At 41.1% G+C, this 23,786-nt stretch overlaps 1 protein-coding gene across 1 annotated transcript in view; it reads right to left on the reverse strand.

Moving 5' to 3' along the window:
* The window catches only part of FOXO3 (forkhead box O3), a 149,197-nt gene extending 131,540 nt beyond the window's left edge, over positions 1-17,657 (reverse strand). Inside the window, exon 1 of the mRNA XM_024202604.2 lies at positions 15,778-17,657. Within this exon, the coding sequence (XP_024058372.1) occupies positions 15,778-16,350 (573 nt within the window). The 5' untranslated portion in view covers positions 16,351-17,657. The remainder of the gene's footprint in view (positions 1-15,777) is intronic.
* Positions 17,658-23,786: the final 6,129 nt, after the last annotated feature.

The raw sequence follows: 23,786 nt of genomic DNA on the forward strand, positions 1-23,786 counted from the left end.
GACTTAAAAATTTGGTAGGGGGTTGCCTTTGTGTCAGGGATATGCTTTTTATTGTTCGCATGAAAAACTGGCAAAAATTGGCCATTATAAGCCTCATTTTACCGTGTACGGAACATTTCTCTACATTGGCCTTTACTGTTGCAAGCAGACAGAAGTGTTGATTTATGCTCTGACTACCTCTAAATTAGGCTCCCTCAGTGCCCTATTTTATACACTTCCTGACAGGTCACTATTTTGTACAAAAAACTATTATCAGTGTGCTGCATGGCAAGGAGTCTTCACAGAAGAAAGAAAACTGTTGCCAGTGTGTCACAATGCAAGAGGCAACTTCACAGTTTATACTCTAAGACTAAAATTCTTAGTAAATAAAGGTACTAATTTATGTGAGATCCAAAATATGTATCATACAATGCACAGGAACAGATTGAAAAAAATAATCTTGAGGAAGCCAAAATAGGTCTTTCAATCAGTGTTATTTCCCCTTCATTTTAAACACAGTACAAAACAGTCAACTAGTTTCTCTTGCAATTAGCATCGTCTTCTTCCCTCCAGGGTCTAAAATGTAGAAATGGAGCTGTTCTTACCATACAGGGGCCTCGCTTTGCTACCCAGCAGTACTGATTTTTAAATTATATACACATGCAGTGAAATCCTGGCTACACTGACTTCACTGGGACCAGGATTTCACGCACAGTATTTATCTTCTTGGATTCCTCTTTCACATTCAGAAACTCCTGACTCGCAGGCAAAATTAGGAAAAAAATGTACACATTCTCCCACAGATTGTAACAAAGTCTTATGGGTATGCTCAGGAAAAGTTCTGTCCAGCTGGCATGTCCAACTCACCTACCAAGGACAGTTGTTGTGTTGTTGAGTTCTAGAGGAGAGGGAAGAAAATACCAAGGGCGAGGAACACTTGCATTTTGGAGGACTTGAGTGGGTGGTGAGAGACATTCAACATATGTTTTAAATACATTTTAATTTTTAAAGACACTGGGGGAATTATATTCTACCATGTGTTCTAAACTGCACCTCCAGATCCAGTATATCTGATTTATAGTAGGGTGACCATCTGTCCTGTTTTTAAAGGGACAGTCCTGTTTTTTGGGACTTTTTCTTATATAGGCACCTATTACCTCCCACCCCCTGTCCCGTTTTTTCACAGTTGCTATCTGGTAACCCTAATTTATAGACACCTCATAGCTAATCACTTTTTGCATTAGGGTTCATACTCTTCTCACTCCTCCTAAGCCTCCTACATCACCACCTCCTTGTGCTCCAAACAGCTTTGCTTTGCCTGTATTGAAAATGGTCTCCCTTTGCCCTTCAAATACCTCCTTAAAACACATTCCCTTCCCCAAAGCCTTTTACTAAACAGTACCCCATATGGGATTTCTACCCAATCGCAAACATGTGCAATCATCTAGTATATTATTTTAATTTGAACTGCTTTGTCTGTGGCTGAGCTAAGTTGTAAGATCAGCAGGTCAGGAAACATAGCATGCTTTACAGAGTGATGAACATACTGTCAGCATAATAACAACAGCAACAATAATAATGCTGGATTTTGAGATGTTAGTCACTGCATAAACAGAATTTGAAATCTCCTGCCCTAGCCATTCAACTCTCTGAGATTATTTCAATTTTACACTCTTGGATAGAGTAAACGCCTGTTTAATTTGATAACGTTTACAGCCCAAGCTACTGAAAAGTAGCAGGTGGCTATGGGAAATTCATGGAATTGTAATTTTGATGAATAAAAGACTACCATTCAGTTGGAAACCTGCCCTGTTTGACAAATGGTTTTTTAGTTTCAGAACATAGCGAAACTTCTAGTATAACAGATTTTGTTGCATAAAACTGGGATGGTGAGTTTACATGTCTCAGTTTACACATCTTGTGCAATGACTTGAAACAGCACTGTCTCCTCTTGCAAATTCCTGGAAAATTTTCTGAAAGTCAGCTGAAGTCTAGAGCAGTCTAGGAAAACAAATAGCAGTTGAGAGGCTTTCAAGAAACTGCACCACTGTGCCCAGAGCATGACCAATCTGAGAAAAAGTGACAATTTAGGAGTCCTGTTAAAAGCCTCACAAAGGCATTGTTTGTACTGCAATATTCTTCTTTTATCAGAAGGCAGCTTTATGTACTGGGCTTATCAAGAAACCAATGAATACAACAGGTAAATTGCCTCCATGAGGTGCCAGCAAACATATATTTATGCTAGAGATGGGTCTATACCAGAACTTCCGGCATCAACTCGCACAAACTTTGGGAAAGTTTTGATCTGAATTATATTTTTGCTAGGCCCATCCTTTAGCAAGAATTTAATTACCAGGAAATTCAACTTCCATAAATACTCTAGGTCAAACTGTTAGACCAGAAGCAAATATTCTCAATATAAACTGGAGAAACTTGAGCACTTTTCTATTCAAAAGCATGGGCAGAAAAAGAGGTAAAGTGGGAGTGAGGAAGGAAAACTTGCTTACACACTTCCAGATGGATTGTTTTTGTAAAGCTATCTTCCTGGAGGAGAAATTTTCAAGTACAACCTGCTAAGTACAAGTTCTTCCAAGAATCCAGGACCTTGATCTTGCCAAATGGCTTTGGACAGATAATGTGGCTCCAGAAAGGTGCCAAGGCGTGTCTGCATTGTTCTCATTACATGACCAGGGCCTCAGTCATTTGGAGTTTTATTCTGAGACTGCTGGAAACAACTGAGAGAAGCACTGACCAATACAGCACGAAGCAGAAGGTGGAAAAATGGATGTCTACAAGTCCTTGAATTTGTAGACACAAGAAACCAGAGGGAGGTTCTCAGCAACAAAGTCAAAGACGAAGAAGAAAAAGACAGACATGAAACCTATCCTGCTGTCTGAAAGGATGAACCAACATTTTCTGTAACGTCTCTGAAATTGAATGATTTAACTGGAGAGCTCCAGATTTAGATGCATTTTGTTCATGACTGCTGCAGTTTTACCAAAAAAAAAAAGCTGATTAGAGGATCAGGATGTACTGGGGAAACTATCAATAAAAAGCTGGATTGATGGATTAAACTTTGTCTGAAGAATTTAAAGGAAATATTCATCTCTGAATTAAATGAAAATATTGCTAGTACATATATTAAAAGCTCTCGACTTTTTTCAGACCATTGTAAGCTATGCTTTGCTTATTAACAGTAAATCCTTGTTGTGATGCCCACAAGTACAACTGTGTTTTCTTTGACTCCACCTAATTGACAGCATTGCCAGAATAATACTGAACAGACAGAACCACCCTTTCAAATTTGCACACAGATACAGATGCCAGAATCAAAGTGATAAATGAATGAGAGAAAGATGCAGAGAAGGGGTCTAGATGAAATGCACGGGTGGTGCTGGGGATAGCTAGTACTAGAGATTGGAAATCAACTATCTTTGTGGTAGTAGTCATGGTGAAGAGTGGACTAATCCATACAACATGATCCACAAAGAACACATACGTATCTCCATAGATTAAAGGCAACATTTCCAAGAGTGACCACTGATTCTGGATGTCTCTATTTTTTCAGTGCCCAACTAGGACCGGATGTTGAGCACAGGAAGCTCCTTTTGACTTCAAGTTGAAATTTGCTTTGAGATATTTGTAAATGGTATTCACTAGAGACCCTCTGAACCCTCTATGTTTATGCTAGCAGAAAAAGTGAATCTACTATTTTCAGTATTAGTCTGGTTTAGCAAAGCAGATTAATTATGAGACTTTGGAGACTCATTACTATGTTTCCAGTTATGAACATACCATGCATATTGGTCAGATTCCGTGTCAGGTGTTAACAAATGACTGAGCAGGGTATAAAGAAGCAACACTAGAATTTGCACTAGAATTTAGCAGCTCCCCCCAGGCAGAGGCTTCTGATCTATGTGGATAAACAGGGGAGGGTGGGAACTGTATTGTCAGAATGAGGTAATCAGACAGTTTTCAGCACAGCAAGGATAACAGTGCCCTTGAAATAGCAACGCTTACAATCACAGACTAAAATTGTGTCAAAACAATCTTCTCAAGTACAGCTATATTAAAGTATAAGTTAGAGAGGACTTGCATAGGTTACTTCCTTCTGAATAAAAAGAAGTTGTGGCAGATGACTCTACCTCTTCTAAAACTAAAATGTTCTATACAGGTGAAAGCTGTTATACAGTATATCTGTGCAGGTATCTTGTACAGCAAAACTCTCCATAAAGATAAGGGGAAAAAGACAAAACTCTCCCCCCCACATACCCAAAAAACCCCACCCTCTGACTTTTGGAAGGTGCCTGACTATCTACCCAAGCTGCAAGCTGTATCAAGGATGAAATTCACCCTAACCCTGGAAGCCCTCATAAGTAGGAGTCTTAAATGCTTAAATTGTGGAGAAATCACACATTTTTCAAAGCTTGGTCATGGCATAAATAGCAAATTTTACGGGTGTGTTCATATTGTATATATGCAACAAGTATTGTACTATATTACTGTCACCTTTGTAAGTCGCCCTGGATAAGGAAGGCTGCTAAATAAATTAATAATCATAAATAATAATAATAATAAAGTATAATACACAAAGCTGTACATAAAACTTAGAAATACAAATATATGCTTACTAAAATAAAATAGTCCATTTTAATTGTTAAATACCAGTATGCAGCATCCACCAGCAGTTGCAGTTGACATCTTCTGTCTCAGTGGGGTGAATACCTGTCCATACATTGAAACTCCATGCTCTGCATCCACAGAATTGGTAGGAATTGTAAGGCAGCATTTTGCCAACTTGTAGAGATTTGGAAACCAATCAGAAACAGAGTCCCAAAACTCAGTTACTTTTACTGGCATCTGGCATTCTTTGACAAAGGTCAGGTAAGCACGTTCATTGTCATTATCTTTCTCCCACCCAGGAATTGCTTGAATTACCTCAGGGTCAAAACACAGAAAAGGCCCCTGATTTGAGTTGAAAAAGTGAACAGCACTGAAAAAGTAGGTAGCTGGTTGTTTAAATAGAGGTGGTAGTGACTGATCGTACCTGTAGTAGTAGTGGTTTAACTTTTCTGCTATTGACTGGAACACTTCTTGCCTGCAGCTATTTTCAGTTTGCCAGTCTGAAAGTTGTTGCGATGCCATATCTCGGATCAGATCTATCAGTTTGTTGTATGCTTTGTGAATCAAAACCTGCCGACTTTCAAACCATGTTAGAAGCTGCATGAACTGGATTGCATTCTCAGCCACGAACTTCACCTGGTCTTCAATGTTGCTCAGAGACTTTAGGCAAAGACTGTGTGCCTGGTGTGATTTCAAGCGCCTCACACACAAAGTGCTGCTGTAGTATTTAATATTCTTTGCATGGTGGTAAGCAACTGCATTAAACCATGAATTTCACCTTGTAATCACTTCAGGTGGAAGCATCACTGCTTGGCTACCACTTTGATTGGCCATCGACTCCTTGAATCATAGTTTACAGCCTAGACAATGCTTGAATATTTTTTTAAAAGAAGAAGCTAGCATATCCACATCAAGGAAATGTGTGCACCAGATATCAATGACCATTAAAAGGAAATGTGCATTAAAGGTAACATGAATTACACTGGCATCGTTCCTTGTAGTACATCAGAGAAAGCACTGCACATGTACATCACGTCAGAGAGAAATACTGAGACCTTGCTGAAATCTAAACCGTAGTTTACAACAACCTTTACTAAAGCTTGTGATTCAGTTGAAAAATTTCCCGACTCAAGCTGAATGGCTCCGTTAGGAAAACAGGCATACAGTCGTCTTTCCAGCTGCCAGGTACAAATAAAAAGTGGAGTATATACATCTCCTGTGCATCTTTTGCTTCATCAGCTACAATTGAAATGGAATTATATTCTGCCAGCACAGATTTTGTAGACTGAACATGCTTCGCAATTACTTCTGCTAGATAATCTTGGCAAAATTTGTTTGTACATGGGAAACTGCCAGCATTTGGTACGTGCTCTCTAAAGTACTCTCTTTGTTTCAGATTATCCATTTGTTTCTAAAGGTATGTTGGCAGCAGTGAAGGCCTCCACTAGTTCCATTGTAACTTCCTTTTTGCTAAACTACTTTCAGTTCTTTTAAACACTGTGGACACAGTCGCTAGTTTTGTGTTCTGATCTGTAGCCTCTGCACATGTTTTTTGTTTAACAGGTGATTCAGAATCAAAATGACGATTGATCGTGTTTTTTTCTGAACAAACCTAGAGTCATGTTGCAAGATGAACAAAACAGTTTACCACCATCTGCATGTAAGGTTCTTACTAGGTACTGCTTCACACAACCCAAAGCTGAAATGTTTTTTGCCTTTTTTTGATGTCGGCCATCTTTATATGCAATAACAATCCTTTCACTCGACCTGATGACTGTCGTGCTCACTTATTGTCATAAATGTTGACACATTCTCAATCAACGATCTACTGTAATGACTACTGTGCTCACTTTAGTCTATGTCATGCAACTTGACAGACACTCTCAATCAACTATACACTATGATGATTGCAGTGATATAACATTATAGTCAACTGTTTTTGCATTGTGGTAATCTCAGAAGTTTTGCAGCACATTTATGAATAATACATATTTATATTTTGAAGGTTAATTTAGCAAACAATCCCATATTTCACAATTTCAGTGAAATCTGCAAAATCGAGAATTAAGTAGGCCCCTACTCATAAGGCTCTATACATCACTATGTTAAGGACTTATGTGTGGCTTAGGTAGTGCATAGAACCTTGTGCTGAACCTTAGCACTGGGGGAAATTTCACCCTGAGAAAGGAGGAGCTTGCAAATAATTGGTAAATTCTACATTTACAAATGTTTAGCTTTGAAACTGAGTCTCAGGCTAGGCCTACACCACATAGTTAACACAGGTGATTGGCACTCGAATTAGCATAGCCCAAGTATGGGCACTTCCATAGCCAAGTCCTACCTGTGTTACTGTGTCCTCACTGTTTCTGCACTCACTCATGTGCATCAACGCATGGCCCTTTGGGCTATGTTCTAGGATTCTTTCCCAGTCAATTGTGTCAATTGAAAGAGAATTTGGGAAGGGAATTGGAGGAATATCAGTATTTGAGTGATTTTATCTGCATCCTCACTGAAAAGTGGACGGATTCCAGACTGAGATAAACTGAAGCCTGGGCTCTAACCTGCACCCCCAGTCAGGTAAGCTAGCCTGGGCTTAAAGCACCCCAAACTCAGGCCAGAGGTTTTTCTGTGTGCATAGTAAAGGAAGCTAAGGCTATAAATCGGGTAAGAGCATGAGTTAACTGTTCAGTGTAGACATACCATCAAAGTCTGTACTATCATGGCTTTTCATCTCTCACAGCTAAACAAAATTACACTCAGATTCTTCTCTTGCTTTTCTTTAGTTCTTCCATAAACAATATTTTAAGTTTGAATTTGACTGTTAATGTTGGGGTACAGGTGCTGACTGAGCACCCAGAAAGAAGAAAATCTCTACTTTCATTTAATCAAGTGGGCTAACAGGTCCAGAACTACCCTTGCTCAAAAAAAAAAAAGGGGGGGGGGGCTTTGGAGGATCTGAAATCTGTCTAGAGCTAGAGTCCCATGCTGTCATACAAAGAGTGCACACTCTCAGACTATAAGGATGCTGGTGTATGGTTAGAGGAAATAGATCAAAGTAATACAAAAGGTCTTCTAGTTAAAATAAACAAATGCCTTTAGGCCATGAAAGCAGTGTTCCAAAATTATTCAATTTAAATAATTTATTCTTAATAATGTATCCCATGTAGTAGAAAAACAGAGGCCAACCTGCCATAGCATGAGAACAGAGTAAAACACAATGATAAATATACAACAATATAGAGGTATATAGAGGTCCAGTCTAGGCAAGGAAAATAAGTTGTGTTTCAAAACATGTTAGGAAACACATTAGCTAACAAGTTTTTAAACATGACTTTGTACCTACCATTGACACAACACCTTCAGGAACATATTAGCTGGTCATGGTCAACTCCAGAAAGGAATCTAGGGTTGACAACAACCAGCTAGCACATTTTTAAACACTGCTGAGCCTGTTTCTTGTTTATATTAAGGCCGGTTTACATCTCTATGGCAGCATAAAGGATCGTAATCTCATTTTAAGGCTCCCTTACATTGCTCTAACGGGCCACAAGGTAAAGGAAAACTAGGCCCCTGTCTTTGTTTACCCTAGGTGCTACGTGGTGTTTAAAAACATGTTAATTAATACGTGTTAGCTATCACGTTTGCTAAACACAACACATTTTCCTAGCCTAGACAGGACTGAGAACTATAGCGTGTAGTAATGGTCAGGAAACTGTACAGAAATAAAATAGCATAAATTTGAAACAAAAAATACAAAAAAGAGGAAATAAAAGGTTAAAATAATTTTCATTAAACTGCTGTGGTGCTGAGCAAGCATTATTGAATTGAATGATTTTGCACATAATTTGACAAGTTGCTAATAACCACTGCAATATGTTTCGTCAGCCATAATGAAACCCACACCAAAAGCAACCCAAACCCCAGAGTGTCCTGTTATCAAGTAGGCCCGTGCTGCATACTTATCAAGAGCTTTGTCTATCTCTGCTGTGAACGAGACTTGCTATTTGGGCGTCACTTAACATTTTCAGAACCTGTGATTATTTCGGGATAGCAACATCAGCTGAAGTGGCTGACTCACATCTGTATCAGAAAGGCCCTCAGTAAAGGCATTCCTCAGTAGAACATCATTGGAGAAACACTGTCAAATAGCTCCATCTCACCTACAATAGCTACTACATGGATGCACATGTTGGAGAAAGTGAGAAATTTTAATGTAGGTTATTCAGATATCTAAAGCATAGGTAGATGAGTTAACAGATATAAGATGAAATAACGGATGTAAGATGGTCATGACCATCAGTTTATGTGACTTATCACTTACATCTGACTTCTACTGGAAGGTTAAAAAGAAAGCAAAAAAGATTTACCATTTTAATAGTGGATCATCTTCCATCTATCTTATGTGAGAACTGCATAATCTGCCAACTTAGAATTTGGGGCAGGAACTGTGTTCTCTCTTTATTTTGTTGAGTTCTGAGTACACTGACAGAACTCACTTAAATAGTTCACCAAAGCATAACACACCAAGGCTTTGATCTAGCAAAGCTCTGAAACATGTATTTTAAGCATCTGAGTAATATCGCAGAAGTCTCAAAGGGCTACTCACATGCTTAAAGTTAAACATGTGCTTAAGTGCTTTGCTAAATGGCTATCATACTACAGTTCCTTGTCCACACACTTCTGTATGAATCATTAAACTACTTTAGATTTCACATAAAAATTAAGAATACAGTACAAAGCTGGAAAACAATTACTCCAGATAGTAGGGCCCCAGAAAACGGACATAGTGCACAGAGTGCAACTGATGCAATTCTGGTAAATTTCATTCTGCTGCTCCTATTAGGCTGTGTCTACACTGCCACTTTCACCGCTAAAACTTTTGTTGTTTTTTGTTGTTGTGAAAAATCACACCCCTGAGCAACAAAAGTTTTCGCGGTGAAAAGCGCCAGTGTAGACAGTACAGCTCCCGGCGATAAACCTACCACCGCTCGTTCAGGGTGGGGTTTTTTTAATCACCAGGAGAGCTCTCCCCGGGCAATAAAGCATGTTTACACTGCCCACGTCACAGCGCTGCCACGGCCGTGCTGTAACGTGGGTAATGTAGACATACACTACCCGCCGGATTGGCGGGCAGCAATCGATCCAGCGAGGATCGATTTATCACTTCTAGTCTAGTTGCGATAAATCAACCCTGAGCCCTCTCCCATCGACTCCTGTACTCCAGCACCGCGAGAAGCGCAGGCAGAGTCGACGGGGGAGCGGCAGCAGTCGACTCACCGCAGCGAAGACATCACGGTAAATCGATCTAAGTTGTGTAACTTAGATCGATTCCTCCCTTTCCCCCCCCCCCCCCAGTGTAGGCCAGGGCTTAGAGAAGCTACATGCAGTTCCTACTGGAAGAGAAGTGAGAAGGGAAGAGATTGGTGCTGTTCCCTCTCCATAGTCTTTCAAAAACAGTGATGACCTTGGATGTCACTGAGGGCTTGTCTACATGGGGAGTTATTCCAGAATAGCTATTCCTGATTAACTATTCCTGGCACATTTACCAGATACCTAGATGGATGACTAAATCTCATAGACAGAGGCTCATATCAAAGATGTGTGGGATTCTCTGTCTACACACAAAAAATAATCCAGAATAAGGCAGGATGTGAATTTAAAGCTCATTAACTATTCCCAGTTAACTATACCTGATTAATTGCATGTGTGGATGTTCTTATTCTAACATAAGAGTGCCTTATTCTGAATTAGCTTAATCCACTTTGAAGTGAATTAAGATAATTTGGAATTAAACATGCTTATTGCAGAATAAGAGTGTCAACATGTGGAATTAATCAGGAATAGCTATTATAGAGTAACTCCATGTGTAGACAAGCCCTCAGTGACATTCAACAATTACAACATCTAGGTAGGTTTTACAGTCACTAAAAACAAAGTTGAATTACAGTATATTCATGTTCGGTGTTACCTTTTTAAAACAGAGCTTCCAAAAACAATTACACATACTAGTAACTGGTCTTTATCCTTCATAAGGAACATGTGGAAAATTTTATTAGGCTCATGATACAAAAATAAAACAAAACAAATGGTCTGCATTTAAACTCGGGAATTACTGGTAGATGTTCATAAAGGACCAATTTCACAGTCTTGGGATTCTGCTCAATAAAGAGGAAAATAGTCCCTCTAGTGTACTCTTCATGTAGAGGAAGGATTGAGTTTCACAGAGTATTGCCATAAGAAGTTACAAAATAATATTATGTCAAAAGATACCAAAGCACGTACAGAAGTTACAGTGAAACTGCACATTCCTCCAACCTACATACAAAGGTGCCTGAAGATATCATTTCAGGGCAGATGAAAAATATTAAGCAAAGAAAGTTACTGAATCCTGAACAATTTAACAAAGTTAATAAAAATCAGTTCTAATACACTGATTTTGTGAATGCATATTTTGAATGCAGAATTTTGATGTGGCATTAGATACTTTCATTTAGAAAACTGTAACACGTGCAAGTCTGGTGAACAGGAACCTCTGTGGTAGTAACGACAAGATTCACCTTACATATTGTGCACTGACAAGACACTATCAGGACATGTGCTTCTGTACAACAGAGCATGCACAGTCTCTTTCTTTCAAAGCATGTTTTTCATAGACGTCAAAAACTAAAACATTCACTTTTATCACTATTCAAAGCAGTGAGCAGTTATTGAATCATATATCTAAATAATTGTGGGGTGGTTTGGAAACATACAGGTTAGTGTTGAAAAGACCTGTATGTGAGTATCTAGAGTGTATGCAGCATGCTGCATCTAGGAAGATTTATTATATATTACTGCACTAGTTAGCTGCCAACCAATGTTAGATAAGCTAACATTCCAATGGGTTGTTGGAGAGGAGGGGAAACAAATCAGCCTGTTGGTGTGTAAATTGGACAAATCTTATCTGAATTAGAGGAAACATAATGTTGTCTTCCTAACCACATCTGAATATTCATTTCTGCTTTAATGCCCTAGGCAAAAAAAAACAAAAAAAGCAGTTGAATGGTAGTTGTAATTTTAATTTATAGCTTTTAAAGTAATTGTTTTGGGGAGAATAATCTAAGCTATTTTTATGAAGTACGTTCTGCTGATTACACTGGAAACAAAATTAATATTTCATATATAACATGTATGATAATAAAAGTAAGTTATCTTTTTCACCTTTATTTAAAATGACAGTTTCCCCTTTTGATGCAAGAGGGGAATAACACCGTTAAATGTGTTCTTTGTCTATGAAGCTGAAAGTATCTATATAATAAAATAATTGTAGACTAAGGTAAAAGGCTTTCTCGTACACCAATCTCTATCATTTTTGAAATCTCAGTTTCCCTGTGACTTTTCCCAAGGTCCAAAGTGAACAGCTTAGTCATATGTCCTTTAAACAGTTATATCCCATACTTATGAGGGAAATAAAATGATAAAACAGTATATACTCATTTACTGTGTTTTAGATACCAATGGTCTGTCTACACAGCAGCTGGGAGGTGTAATTCCCAACGCAAGCAGAAGTACGCTCCTTAGCTCTGCTTGAGCTAGTGCCTAAAAAGAGCAGAGTGGCCGCGGCAGAATGGGCAGCAGTTCAGCCTACCCATCTGAATACATTCACAGGGCACTGGGCAGGACTGCACTCGGGCGGCTAGCACAAGACACCACCTCTGCGGCCGCACCCACGCTTCTTTATTTAGATGCTAGCTCAAGCAGAGCTAGCGCGCAAGAGCTGGGAATCATTCTCCAAGCTACTGTGGAAACAAACCCTTTGAGATGTAGCTGGAGTCCAACAGGAATGTTTCCATATAAAGTAACTGATATTCCAGTCAAGAAATAGAAAGATCCCTGTTTTAAATGCATATGCACACCTTAAAAAGAACACTAATCCTGTTAGAAATTAAAATCTCTGTTCTGGGATGCCTGGCAGATTATTAGCTCCTGACCTCTCCTTCCCCTACTTTATCACATTCCTATCAGCCACACACAAACATATACACAGATTGCTAACAAAATCAAACCTGTTATCATCAGTTTCAAAGACAACTTGCACTCAACCATAAACAAGATTTTGAGCTTCTAATGTGCCCTCATCTTCTGATGAAGGTCATTTTAGACACCAGTGAGAAACTTCTGAACTAAATTATATCAGTGAAATCTCAAAGGATCCAAGTTTTTAACATTTTAATTAGCTCCAAGTACCAGTTAATTCTGCACAGAAATTGAATCAATATCAAATTAAAAGTATAAATTGTCAGAAAAAATGCAAGTGTATTAAGCATACTAATCAATGTAAGCACTTTGCACAATGGCCCAGATCCTACTTCCACTTAAGTCAGTGAGAGTTTTGCCACCAAGTTCAATGGAAGTAGTATCAGACACTATACATTATATGTTGTTTTATAATTTTTAGTTCCATTTGATTTGAGATCATTGGCTGAAAACTCAAAGTATTCAATAAAAGACTGGATTTGTCATAGCAGATAAGATAGAACAGCTGAGGTCTGAAACCAATGCTTTTGCAAATGACATAAAGGTATATATTTGAAAGCAAGGATTGTCATATTAGATTTAAGCCTTATCACACTCTCTATCATGCTCGTGGAACCTCATCAAATTCAATATATAAAATCGGCATCCAATTTTAAAATGCATCTGTTTTTAAGGTATCAGTCTTGAACTAAACAACTGGCCTTTTTTCTTAAAACATTTCCTTAGCCTGAGTCAAATGCAGTGCAAACATTTTTCCTGTAATGCTCCATTTGGGAGGGTGAAAATCCTACATCTGTATTCAAATTAATTTCCTAGTAGTATGTCTTACTCAGAAATCAAAACATAAGAATGGGTTACTAGCATAAGAATACATGAGAATCTTCCAGCTTATACAACATTTCCAACTCATTTGTTTTATATCATGTAAGCTCTCTATTATTTGAATCAAATACAGAGATTCAATAGGAAAGTTAACATCTATATATGCTAAAACTTCCTCAAGAATCCTCCTCCTATCATCCATTAAGACCCTCAATCATAAATGGCACATAGTGGCACCAAGATGAAATTTAACTGAACCAGTTGTCCCTCCTTTGTAAATAGCACCTATATCATGCAAGTGCTCATTCTTACTGTGTAGCTGTAACATTTAAAGAAATGGCATTTTAGCAAGTGGCATACTAATAGATGAGCATGCAATACCAAAGCAAACACTTTTTGTAAAGTACTTTTAAAATGTAGTCTACCCAATATTAGCTACTAGTAAGACCTTTATTTTAAAAGTGATCTTCAAAAGCAAAAGCCTGACTATACACAATGTGTTTTCACATGCACAAAGTAAACAATCTGGAAAATGATTTTTTCTCTAATATCTTTACATTATAGTAATCATAAGTGTGATCTGTAAAAACTGTATATAGAAATTTTTCAGATATGTATGATTTCTCAATTGATGGTGTCCCTATATGCACTAACATACCAGGGGGAAAATGCCAAACATTCAGAGAAGTCACCCTTTAAAGAATTCCACCATTAATTTAACTTTATAAGGAAAAGCATACACCTTTCTTGGCTTTTTTTGGGTGGAGGGAGGAATTTGAATTTTTCTTGAAAAACTAGTAGTAATTCTATATTTGAACTCTGAGATTTGCATCTGTATATTTTTGGCCTACTACTGTTACATGCAACTGCTAAGATTCCTATAACTGAAAAAAAAATAAAGAAAATATATTTGTCTACATTTTTCAGTTTGTTGTTTTGTGCATTTGACAGCATTCCGTGTATAGTCTTCCCACTGTTTCCTCTGTATTTAGTTAATTTTCACTGTTTCTGTGAGAGACAAGGTGGGTTAGGTCATATCTTTTATTGGACTAACTTCTGTGGGTGAGAGAGACAAGCTTTCCAGCTTGCAGATCTCTTCTTCAGGTCTGGCTGAGTCTTCTGCAGAGCAAGGGAAGAGGGGGGAGGGGACGACTATTTTTTTTCCAAATTCAGAAAATGTGATTGTTAAACCACAAAAACTGACAGGGACTCCAATGCAGATGCGGTCCCTGCAATTACTTTTAACTCATTTTTAACTGACTAGATTTCAGGTTGACGGTGTCCATTTAAGCACATCAGGCTAAGCACACTGCAGCAGGGTCACTGTGATCTCAGAGGCCACGCCACACACCCCTTTTAAACCACGTGCCTCGAGCATTAAAGAAACTGACATGGGCCAGCAGAGAGGAGTCACCCAAGTTCATCTAAACAGAGAACCCCTCTCCCAGCCGAGAAGCCGCCTGCTTCGCTAGTACACAGTGGAGGCAGCCTGGGTCACTCTCAAATTAGCAAACATCAGCTACCGGTTCAGCCAGCAGCAGGTGCTGGGGCCCGGCCAGCCAAGCAATAAGAAGAGGAGTCTCACCAAAGCTTTTCAGGAAGCTCATTGGACTCCGGTGCCTCCCACGTTTAATATTTAACTGGAGAGCCGTGCAAGGCAGAGTTTGCCTGGCAGATGTCACTCCAAGGAAGAGGAAGGTGCAAGGCGAGGAGCTCAAATGATTGAGAGGCTCAAGAGTCCAAGGTCTCTTCCGAGTATCTGCTTCTTGCATTTCAAAGGCAGGAAAGCACCGATCCTCCCCTCCTCCCCCGGCTAGTACACCGAGGAGCCCGCCGCCTGCGAAGTGCGAGGCTGGGATCACAGTATTGTGCTCCACGGACACTGCACTAAAACGCTGCTTCTCCGCGTTACGCTAAAAGCAGTTAATTACTTTAATTCCGGGCTAGTGCGCCTCGGCAACCCATCGCCCCTCCGACCAGGGGGCCAGCCCGCCCCATTCCACGCCAGCTCCCCCGCACCGAGCTCCGGGCAGCCACTAGCGCACCGGGGGTGCCGCACATGGGCCTGCTACTGGGTTTAACTGGCTGAGCGCGGTCCAGCTCCCCCCGCCCCCGCTTCCCCCCGGGTACCCTCCCACCCCCTCTGCCTCCCCCGGGCACCCTCTCTGTACCTTTACCCCGGTGCCGCCTCCTGAGAGCCTCCCTAACCCCCGTCCTGAGTGCCACTCCTGCACCCCCGGGGCACATCCCGGGCCCCCACCCTCTCTCTCGGGGGCACCCCCCTGCCACGCCGCCACCCCTCACCTCTGCCCCCAGCCCTCCCGCTGCCCCCCTCACCTTCCAGCCGGCCGAGCTGTTGCTGTCGCCCTTATCCTTGAAGTAGGGCACGCAGCGCACCATCCAGTCGTAGATCTGGGACAGGGTGAGCCGCTTGTCCGGGGCGCTCTGGATGGCGCGGGTGATCAGGTCGGCGTAGGACAGGTTGCCCCACGCGTTCCGCCGGGACGAGCATTTCCGCGGCGCCGCCGCCGGCTGCCCCCCACTCAGCCCGCTGCCCCCAGCCGCCGCTGCCCCGGGGGCCTGGCCCGAGCCCTCCGTCCCGACCCCGGACAGCGGGGCCAGCAGCCGGGCCGCCTCCTCCGGGGCCAGCGCTTCCCCTCCGCCGCCGCCGGGGACGGCACTGCCGATGGCCATGGGCGAGCTGCCCCCTTCCTCCTCGTCGTCCTCCTCCTCGGGGATCATGGAGGCGGCGTCCGCGGCCGCTTCCCCCGAGGGCTTGGCCGGGCTCGCCTGCAGCTCAGGCCTTTGTAGGGGCCAAGTGCAGGAGCGGGGCCGGCTCTGGGGCTCGAACTCGGGGTCCAGCTCCACGTCTAGAGGGGAGAGGGGGGCAGGGGGAGACGCCTCTGCCATCTTGGCTTCCCCTCCTCCCGCTGCTGCTGCTCCTGGTGCTGCGATGGGATAGACAGGTCCGGACCCCAGTCCTCCTCCTGCCGCTGCGGATCAGTGCCTACCAGGCAGGGGGGAGCGAGTGAACATGCCACTCTCCATTAAAGTCCTGCAGCCTCCTGCCTTCTGCCTTCCCCCGCCCCCTCTCCCAGCAGACAGTGCACACACACACACACACAAAATACTACTAATAATCACAAGGCGATCAATAAGGGATCAGGCGAGGCCAGAGGTTCCAGATGAGCCTCTGGAACCAGATGGGTGGGGGGATGGCGCCAACAGCAGCCCAAACGCAGTGGAGTTGGTGCAGCTCAGTGGTGTGTGTTTGTTTATGTTTCACTCCATGCAGCTGCAGAAGTGCTCCACTGGCAATCACGCTGTATCCATCGGAGAGAGACCCCTCCAACACCACCAAGCCTGCTCCCGGCTGCTCTGGTGGACGTTTTCCTTTTTCTCTCTCTCTGTCCGGGGAAAAGAGAGAGGGGTCCTTCACATTACATGGATGACTTTTTCCTCCTTCAAAACGCCCCAAAGGGAGCTGAAGTCTTAATGTACCTCCAATTGCACACTAGCATTTGCCGTAGTTATGCATTCCACTTTCCAAAAAATATATAGATCTGTATATACAAAACTAAATTTCACAACCAACCGAACAGGGGAAGAAAACGCCACTCTGGATTTTTCACCCTTCTTGCGAGGAAAGCAAAACAAAAACAAATCAAATCACCAGTCTTCCAACAGGTCCAGAAGCTTTAAGCCCTCCGTAGGGCTGCCAAGAGGATGGGTTTTGTTCCAGCATCAACACCACATTCATAACCTCCTTGCTCCTGCTGCTGCCATCTTGACAGTTTTCCCCCCTTCGCTCAAGTCATTTAAAAAACACTGGCAAAAGAGACAGAGGAAGACACATCGGCAGGGGAAGGAGGGCAGGGGAAGAACCAGCAGCAACCTCTACCCTCTCCAGCAAAAATAAAGATCCAGATTCACAGGAGGAAAAAGCAGCGCTGGTGCATGGTTTCCTGATTCTCCTGCTGCTGCGTCTTCAGCTTCTAGTCGCCTTCCCTTTAAAGGCAAAGGAGGAGAAAGCAAAAAACCGTACGATACCTCTGTAAACAGAAGGGGAAAAGCAAATGATCTGCCAGCGAGAAATAATGCTGCTGCTGCAGCTCGCCCGACCAGCCTGTCACCCTGCACTCTACTGACTTCCACATTCCTTCTCCTAACCACCAGCAGCAGCAAGCAACACAAAGTTATAGACGCACGCAGCGAGACTCAACCTAACCATACAGCAGCCTTGTCCCCGCCCACGGGGAGGGCTGATGAGCTAAGCCGCAAGCAGAGGGGCAAGTTTCCAAGCTACTACAGAAACCTGTGTTATCATATAGATCTGTCTCTGTCAACAGCAAATGCTCTGTTAATAGTCTGTCTTTAACTCCTCGAAAGTCAGGACATTCAGAGTGTCATATGGTATCAGGCCAAGTATCACATTGCAAACGTATACAGACTTAAAGAGACACCACCTTATTAACTATATAATATTTAAAAGCCCATTTAAAAGCCTACAAACATCTTCATTTATTCAAACTAGAGGATGAGAGAACATCTGATTTACTTTTTTTTATTAATCCACTCTGCCACTGTCTCTGTGTGATCTTGATGTCACTTCTTTTGCTGTACCTCAGTTTCCCCATCTGTAAAATAGGGATTATATGTATTTACTTCATAATGGAGTTATGGGATATAATTGATTACTGCTTGTAAAGTCCTTTGAGATTCTCATATAGAAATTGCTGTAAAAGTGCAACGTTGTATTTTTGTATTATTATTATACTGTTTGTTTACTTTCTGCATTTATCTCATATTGGACAATGCAAATAGACTAATTAGTATCACTTCTGTTTATAGTTAATTTTAGTCAGATTCACTTAGGTGCTCATCCACTAACACATTATTTCAATATTTATTGTTTGTAATCATTTTACTATGTAACATTTGGGTTGTAAACACAACAGAGGTATTTTTTTGTTTTGTTTTGCTTTGGGTTTTTTTTAACTGTTTTCATTGTAATTTTTGTTCTACATTCATGGAATTATTTCTCTTGATCTTAAACTTTGTAAAAGTTATTTTTAGAAAACCTATATTTTACGCCAAATATAACGTGACAGTGTCTCTTCAAAATTTCATTCCGCACTTTGAGTGACTAGGGGAACATGTTCAGACATGTATGTATCTGCATATAATTCCACTTGACTTCCTCTTTGGAGTACATACTGTAATAGAAACCACTCCTAAATAGCTCAAAGGAAGGCTCTGTTAATTACTTCTACAGTTTGGCAAAGCCAACAGGTATACCAGATATAGAACTAGTAACATAAATGTAGGTATGAATATATAACATAGCAACATAAATATATTAGTACTGCACAGATTTGTATTTACTTTTTAAAATTCGATTTAATATAAAAATAGCATCTTCCCAAGTACCAGTTATAGACAACTGCCTATTGAAAAATAGGTTTGCTTCTAATGTGTTTCATGGCAGAAGAAAAAAATAGAATTAGCTCAGAAGACAAATAAAATTATCCTTGGTTTATTTACAATTATGGATTAGCAAAAGTGTTTGAAATAATTTTATTTTAAATGGTTATAAAAAAGCGAGGCTCTGATGCTGCATGCCTTTCTCAGTAAGCCAAAACTGGGTATGGCTTTCAGAATTTGGCCCTAATTATGTATTTCGTCTCCATTGCAAATTTGAGTGGCTCCCATTAGGAGTCTTTCACCATTATTTTATTATAGGGGACAAAACTTCAACAGATATAGGATATAATTTAGATGTCAACTACAAGATTTAGTACATTTAAATATGGATACAAATAATCCTCAATTTTCCTGATGGAATGGGGACATTGAATTAATTGGGATAAACATAGTTTCCAGCAACAAAGGGAAATTTCAGTGCAGTTAACACACATCTCAAAACATGACCCCATTTAGGATCATCAAGGTTTGACTCTGTGGGCATGTCTGCAGAGGCCACCTATAGGAATTAAAGGGTAGTTCAGTCTCTGGTAAGGATATCACCAAGGGTACAGTTGTGACACCGATATTTGTCCGCTAAGAACTAAGCTAATTATTATTTTGTATAATGTGGTAGCACCTAGGATCCCCAATCATGGTTCAGGACCCCATGGTGCTAGACACTCTACAAAGACCTTAGACCACCAGTTCATCTCTGAGCAGTCACTAAATGGTAAGGACCTTCAGTCGTTCACAGGCTGGAACCAGTGACCTATAGGTGATAGGCTCTCCCTCCTAATATTCCCCTGGACTATCCAGTGACTGGGGTGTGCACTGAGATTTTTAAACATAATTCCTCCTATTTAAGAAAAGTTTATATAGCTCAGTATTCAATGAGACCAGCATTGTATAGCTGGAATTAATTTGCCAGAATTACCAGTAGGGTTAGGCCCACTTTCATTTTTTCCAGATTCACATCACAAGAAAAGACCAGGCTTCCTTCTTGACTACCAGGGCACAGTCCTGGCATGGACTGAAATGCTTAGTTACTTAGAATCTCTTTTTAAAATGGTCCCTTCTGTACTTAAACTCTATGAAATCTATGAACTAGACTATTTGTTAAAATCTAGATTGGCTGGCATACCTTCCATGTCAATAAATACCTTTCAAAAGAGATCAAACAGAAATATTTTGTAAAGAAAATTCATATTTAATGGAGAATGGTGAGCACACTAAGGGATGTATCTCCACTTTCTGCACATGGGTTGTGGGAAGAGGTAGCAGGCTATGCAGAGCTGCTATGTCCCTTCCTTGTGCAGGGGAGTAGGAGAGGGTAGGAAGCAGACATAACTTTGACTCTGCCCCACCAATGTATTTGGAGGCATAGTTATGCTGGCATGCTGGGCATCCCAAAAGAGATTGGCCTCATTGTGCTAGATGCTATATTATGTGTGCTATATGTATAGATGGTAAGAGCCAGATTATGTCCCAAAGAGTTTACCATCCAAGCAGGCAAGATAGACAAAGTATAGGAGACAAGAAGTAGCATTATCGCTATTATATAGATGGAGAACTGGTGCACAGAGAGATTAAGTGACTTTTCTGAGGACACACAGGAGATCTATGGCAGAGCTGGGAACTAAAGCTAATTTTCCTGAGTCCCAATCCAGGGCCTTAACCACAAGATCATCCTTCCTTTTAAAAGTCCACTGATATGTCAGCCATATAGTCTTTATCAAAGGGAGTTACAACAATTCACCAGTTCTTCATAGCTCCACATAGAATGTATTGTCTTCATTGTTGCTGTGTAGAGGAAGAATGAAAAATGCAATTAATAACACCTACAGTTTTTACCTGCACAGAACTCCATATGAAAAAGGGGTAAATGGGCTAAATGCTACTTATTACAATCCCAGGAGTAGCCCCACTGAATTCAGCATGTAAACTGAGCAGAATTTAGCCCAAAGTCTTCATGATCTCCTCACTCTCTTCCTTAAAGTCCCTCCCTAAATCTCACTTCTTCACCACTTCTTCCATATCTCATCTCAAAATCCTTAATTGATCTCTCATTACAAACATAAACACACACACATCCTTTGGAATTAACATGACACATGCCAAACAAAACTACTCACTCACTTTGCTCACGTGTTGCATCCATTCCCTCAGCTCCATTGATAGGATTTTCAAAAGGGCTCAGTTTACAGGAGTTTTATCATTGGCTTCAGTGGCCAAGCAGAATTAGGTCAGCACTGACACCTTTTGAGAATTCACCCATGTATTTTATCTATTCAGATTGAAAACTCTTCAAGGCAGAGCTATGTTTTCCTGTATGGCGCTCTCTCTGCATGTGATCTCCACACACTCTAGTAACTACTTATTGTAGTGGGTCATGCTTCTACACAGAGGTATGTGATGCCACTCTTCCCACATGGAAGGTGGGATTCAGCAGCTTCTGTGGAAACATCCCCTTTCCTGAATTGTGGGGAAGGCTATCTACAAATCCAGAGATTGGCATGGGTGAGGGAGTACAGTGAGTGAGCAACGGAGGAGTGGACTGGTTGGGGGAAGAGCTGGTAGGGCTGCAATTTGTCTCCATCCAGCAGAACTTACTAAAAAATTTAGCCTGATGTTATATTACCTATTTTGTGGAGCCTCCTCCAGCATGGGGAACTCTTTAAATTTACAGATATATTTAAATCAATGGCGCACCCTCACCTGCATACTGTGATACTGTGTTCAGTTCTGAGCACCCCAACTCAAAAAAGATAAGCAGAAATAGAGGGGATTCAAAGATGGCTGACAAGTCACAAGAATGATAAAAGACAAAGAAAAACTTCCTTATGAGACAAAATTGGAAAGACTAGCAGTTTTTACCTTCAAGAGGAAACCAATACAAGGGATTAGGATGAAGGTATACAAAATAACGAATGGTAAGAAGGTAGATCAGAAACTTCAGTTCACCATCCGGTCTTATATACAAGAACAATGGAACAGTAAGTGAAACTAAAGGCAGCAATTTTAAAAGGATATAAAAAGATACAAATAAATGTTTTTTCACACAATGCAGAATTAGAATGTGGAACTCATTACCACAAGGTATAACTGAGGCCAAGAACTCATCATGATTCAAAAAAGGATTGGACATCTTCATAGATAACTAGAATATCTGTCCAGAGTTATAATAGTAAGGTTTGAAAAAATGAAACACTCAGATATTTTTGGAAGGAATATAAATGCTCATGTTTCAGGGCATAAGACAACCTCTAACTGAGAGGATTAGGAAGAAAATGTCCCTATGGGCAGAAAGAACAGGAGTACTTGTGGCACTTTAGAGACTAAGGTGCCACAAGTACTCCTGTTCTTTTTGCGGATACAGACTAACACGGCTGCTACTCTGAAACCTATGGGCAGACTGTCCCATAGCTGTCTACTGCAGGGTTTCTTGCACTTTCCTCTGAAAGTTGACATCTGGTATTGGCTGTCAGAGATAGGATACTGGTCTAGCTGGATGTCAGGTCTGACCTAGGATGGCTGCTCCTATGCTCTGTAGTACAATACGGTTATACAATGAGGCAGCTCTTAATTTTTTATTTTGTCCTCATTTTTAATGTGTGTCAACCTGCCTCGTTCATTGCACACCATACAACAGATATGCACGCTGAATAAAGCCAAGGTCCAATTTTGCAGTGAATGAATCCAGGGTTTGCCAGAGAAGGTTACAAGAGCTGTGCCCCACAAACTCTCCCTCTGAACAATGATCACTGTGATTTCGTAGAATATCAGAGTTGGAAGGGACCCCAGGAGGTCATCTAGTCCAACCCCCTGCTCAAAGTAGGACCAATCCCTCACTAAATCCCCAAATGGCCCCCTCAAGGATTGAACTCACAACTATGGGTTTAGCAGGCCAAAGCTTGGAAGACTAAGGGTGGGTTTTGAGTGTGGATTATTAACTCACTAAATATCCTTATGGGGGGAGGGGAGATACAATACAGCGGCAGATGAAATGGTTGCATTACTGTGGAAAAGGAAGGAGAATTCCTTCCCCTGGCCACTATGGAAACCTCTTTTACCAAGAGGGCTTGGCTCAGGGTTGAGAAATGGGCCCTAAAACTGGGCAGTTTTAAACTCAAATATGCCTGCATCCAGTAGAAAGTATCTGCTGTCTTCCACACTCTGCAGGCCCCAGAGACTGCAGTTGCTGGCTCCAGTAGACAGCCTGACCAATCTAAGGGAAAGCAATCTACTGCAGAAGGCTCAAAAGATATAAATCTCAGCAGGGAATTATAAAGCAGACTGGAGAAGTGAGAAGATCTCTTCTACTCTACAATTCCCAATTACAGTCCAGTCTGCTTCCCACCTGCTGGGGTTGCACTGCCAGAGTTTACTACAGCTCTCAGTCTTGTAGTCTTTACTCAAGAAAAACTCTCACTGAGTTCAAATAGTGTTTGGACTGAGTAAGGACCGCAAGAAAAGGACCATCCACTAGGTGGGAGAAGTAGATTTTTAACCATTTATTTTATTTAAAACAAGAACCCCAAAGTGTATATAATTTAAGCAACAGCTGTGTTGCCAGCTTTCACAATTTCATTGTGAGTCTTGCAATATTTGGTGTTTTTCCTTAAAGACCCAGACCCCAAAGTCCTATTAAATGAAATCTCACCTTTAATTTAAAACAACTATACACTCCTAGACCTCATGGTTCCAGAGAAAAGCTTGAAAATGTGATGTGTGTATTCTACGGGCTCAAAAACTAGAAGTCAAATAGAAAGAAAACCACATGTAGGTTTTTTTTAACAGCTCATGATTTTGGGGGGGCCTGTTTTGTGGATTTTTAATACTTGGGGGTTTGCAATATTGCAATAGTTCAGTTTGTATAGTAG

Source organism: Terrapene carolina, unplaced genomic scaffold, assembly GCF_002925995.2.
Source record: "Terrapene carolina triunguis isolate 2854851 unplaced genomic scaffold, T_m_triunguis-2.0 Scaffold42, whole genome shotgun sequence".
NCBI classification, from domain to species: Eukaryota; Metazoa; Chordata; order Testudines; family Emydidae; genus Terrapene; species Terrapene triunguis.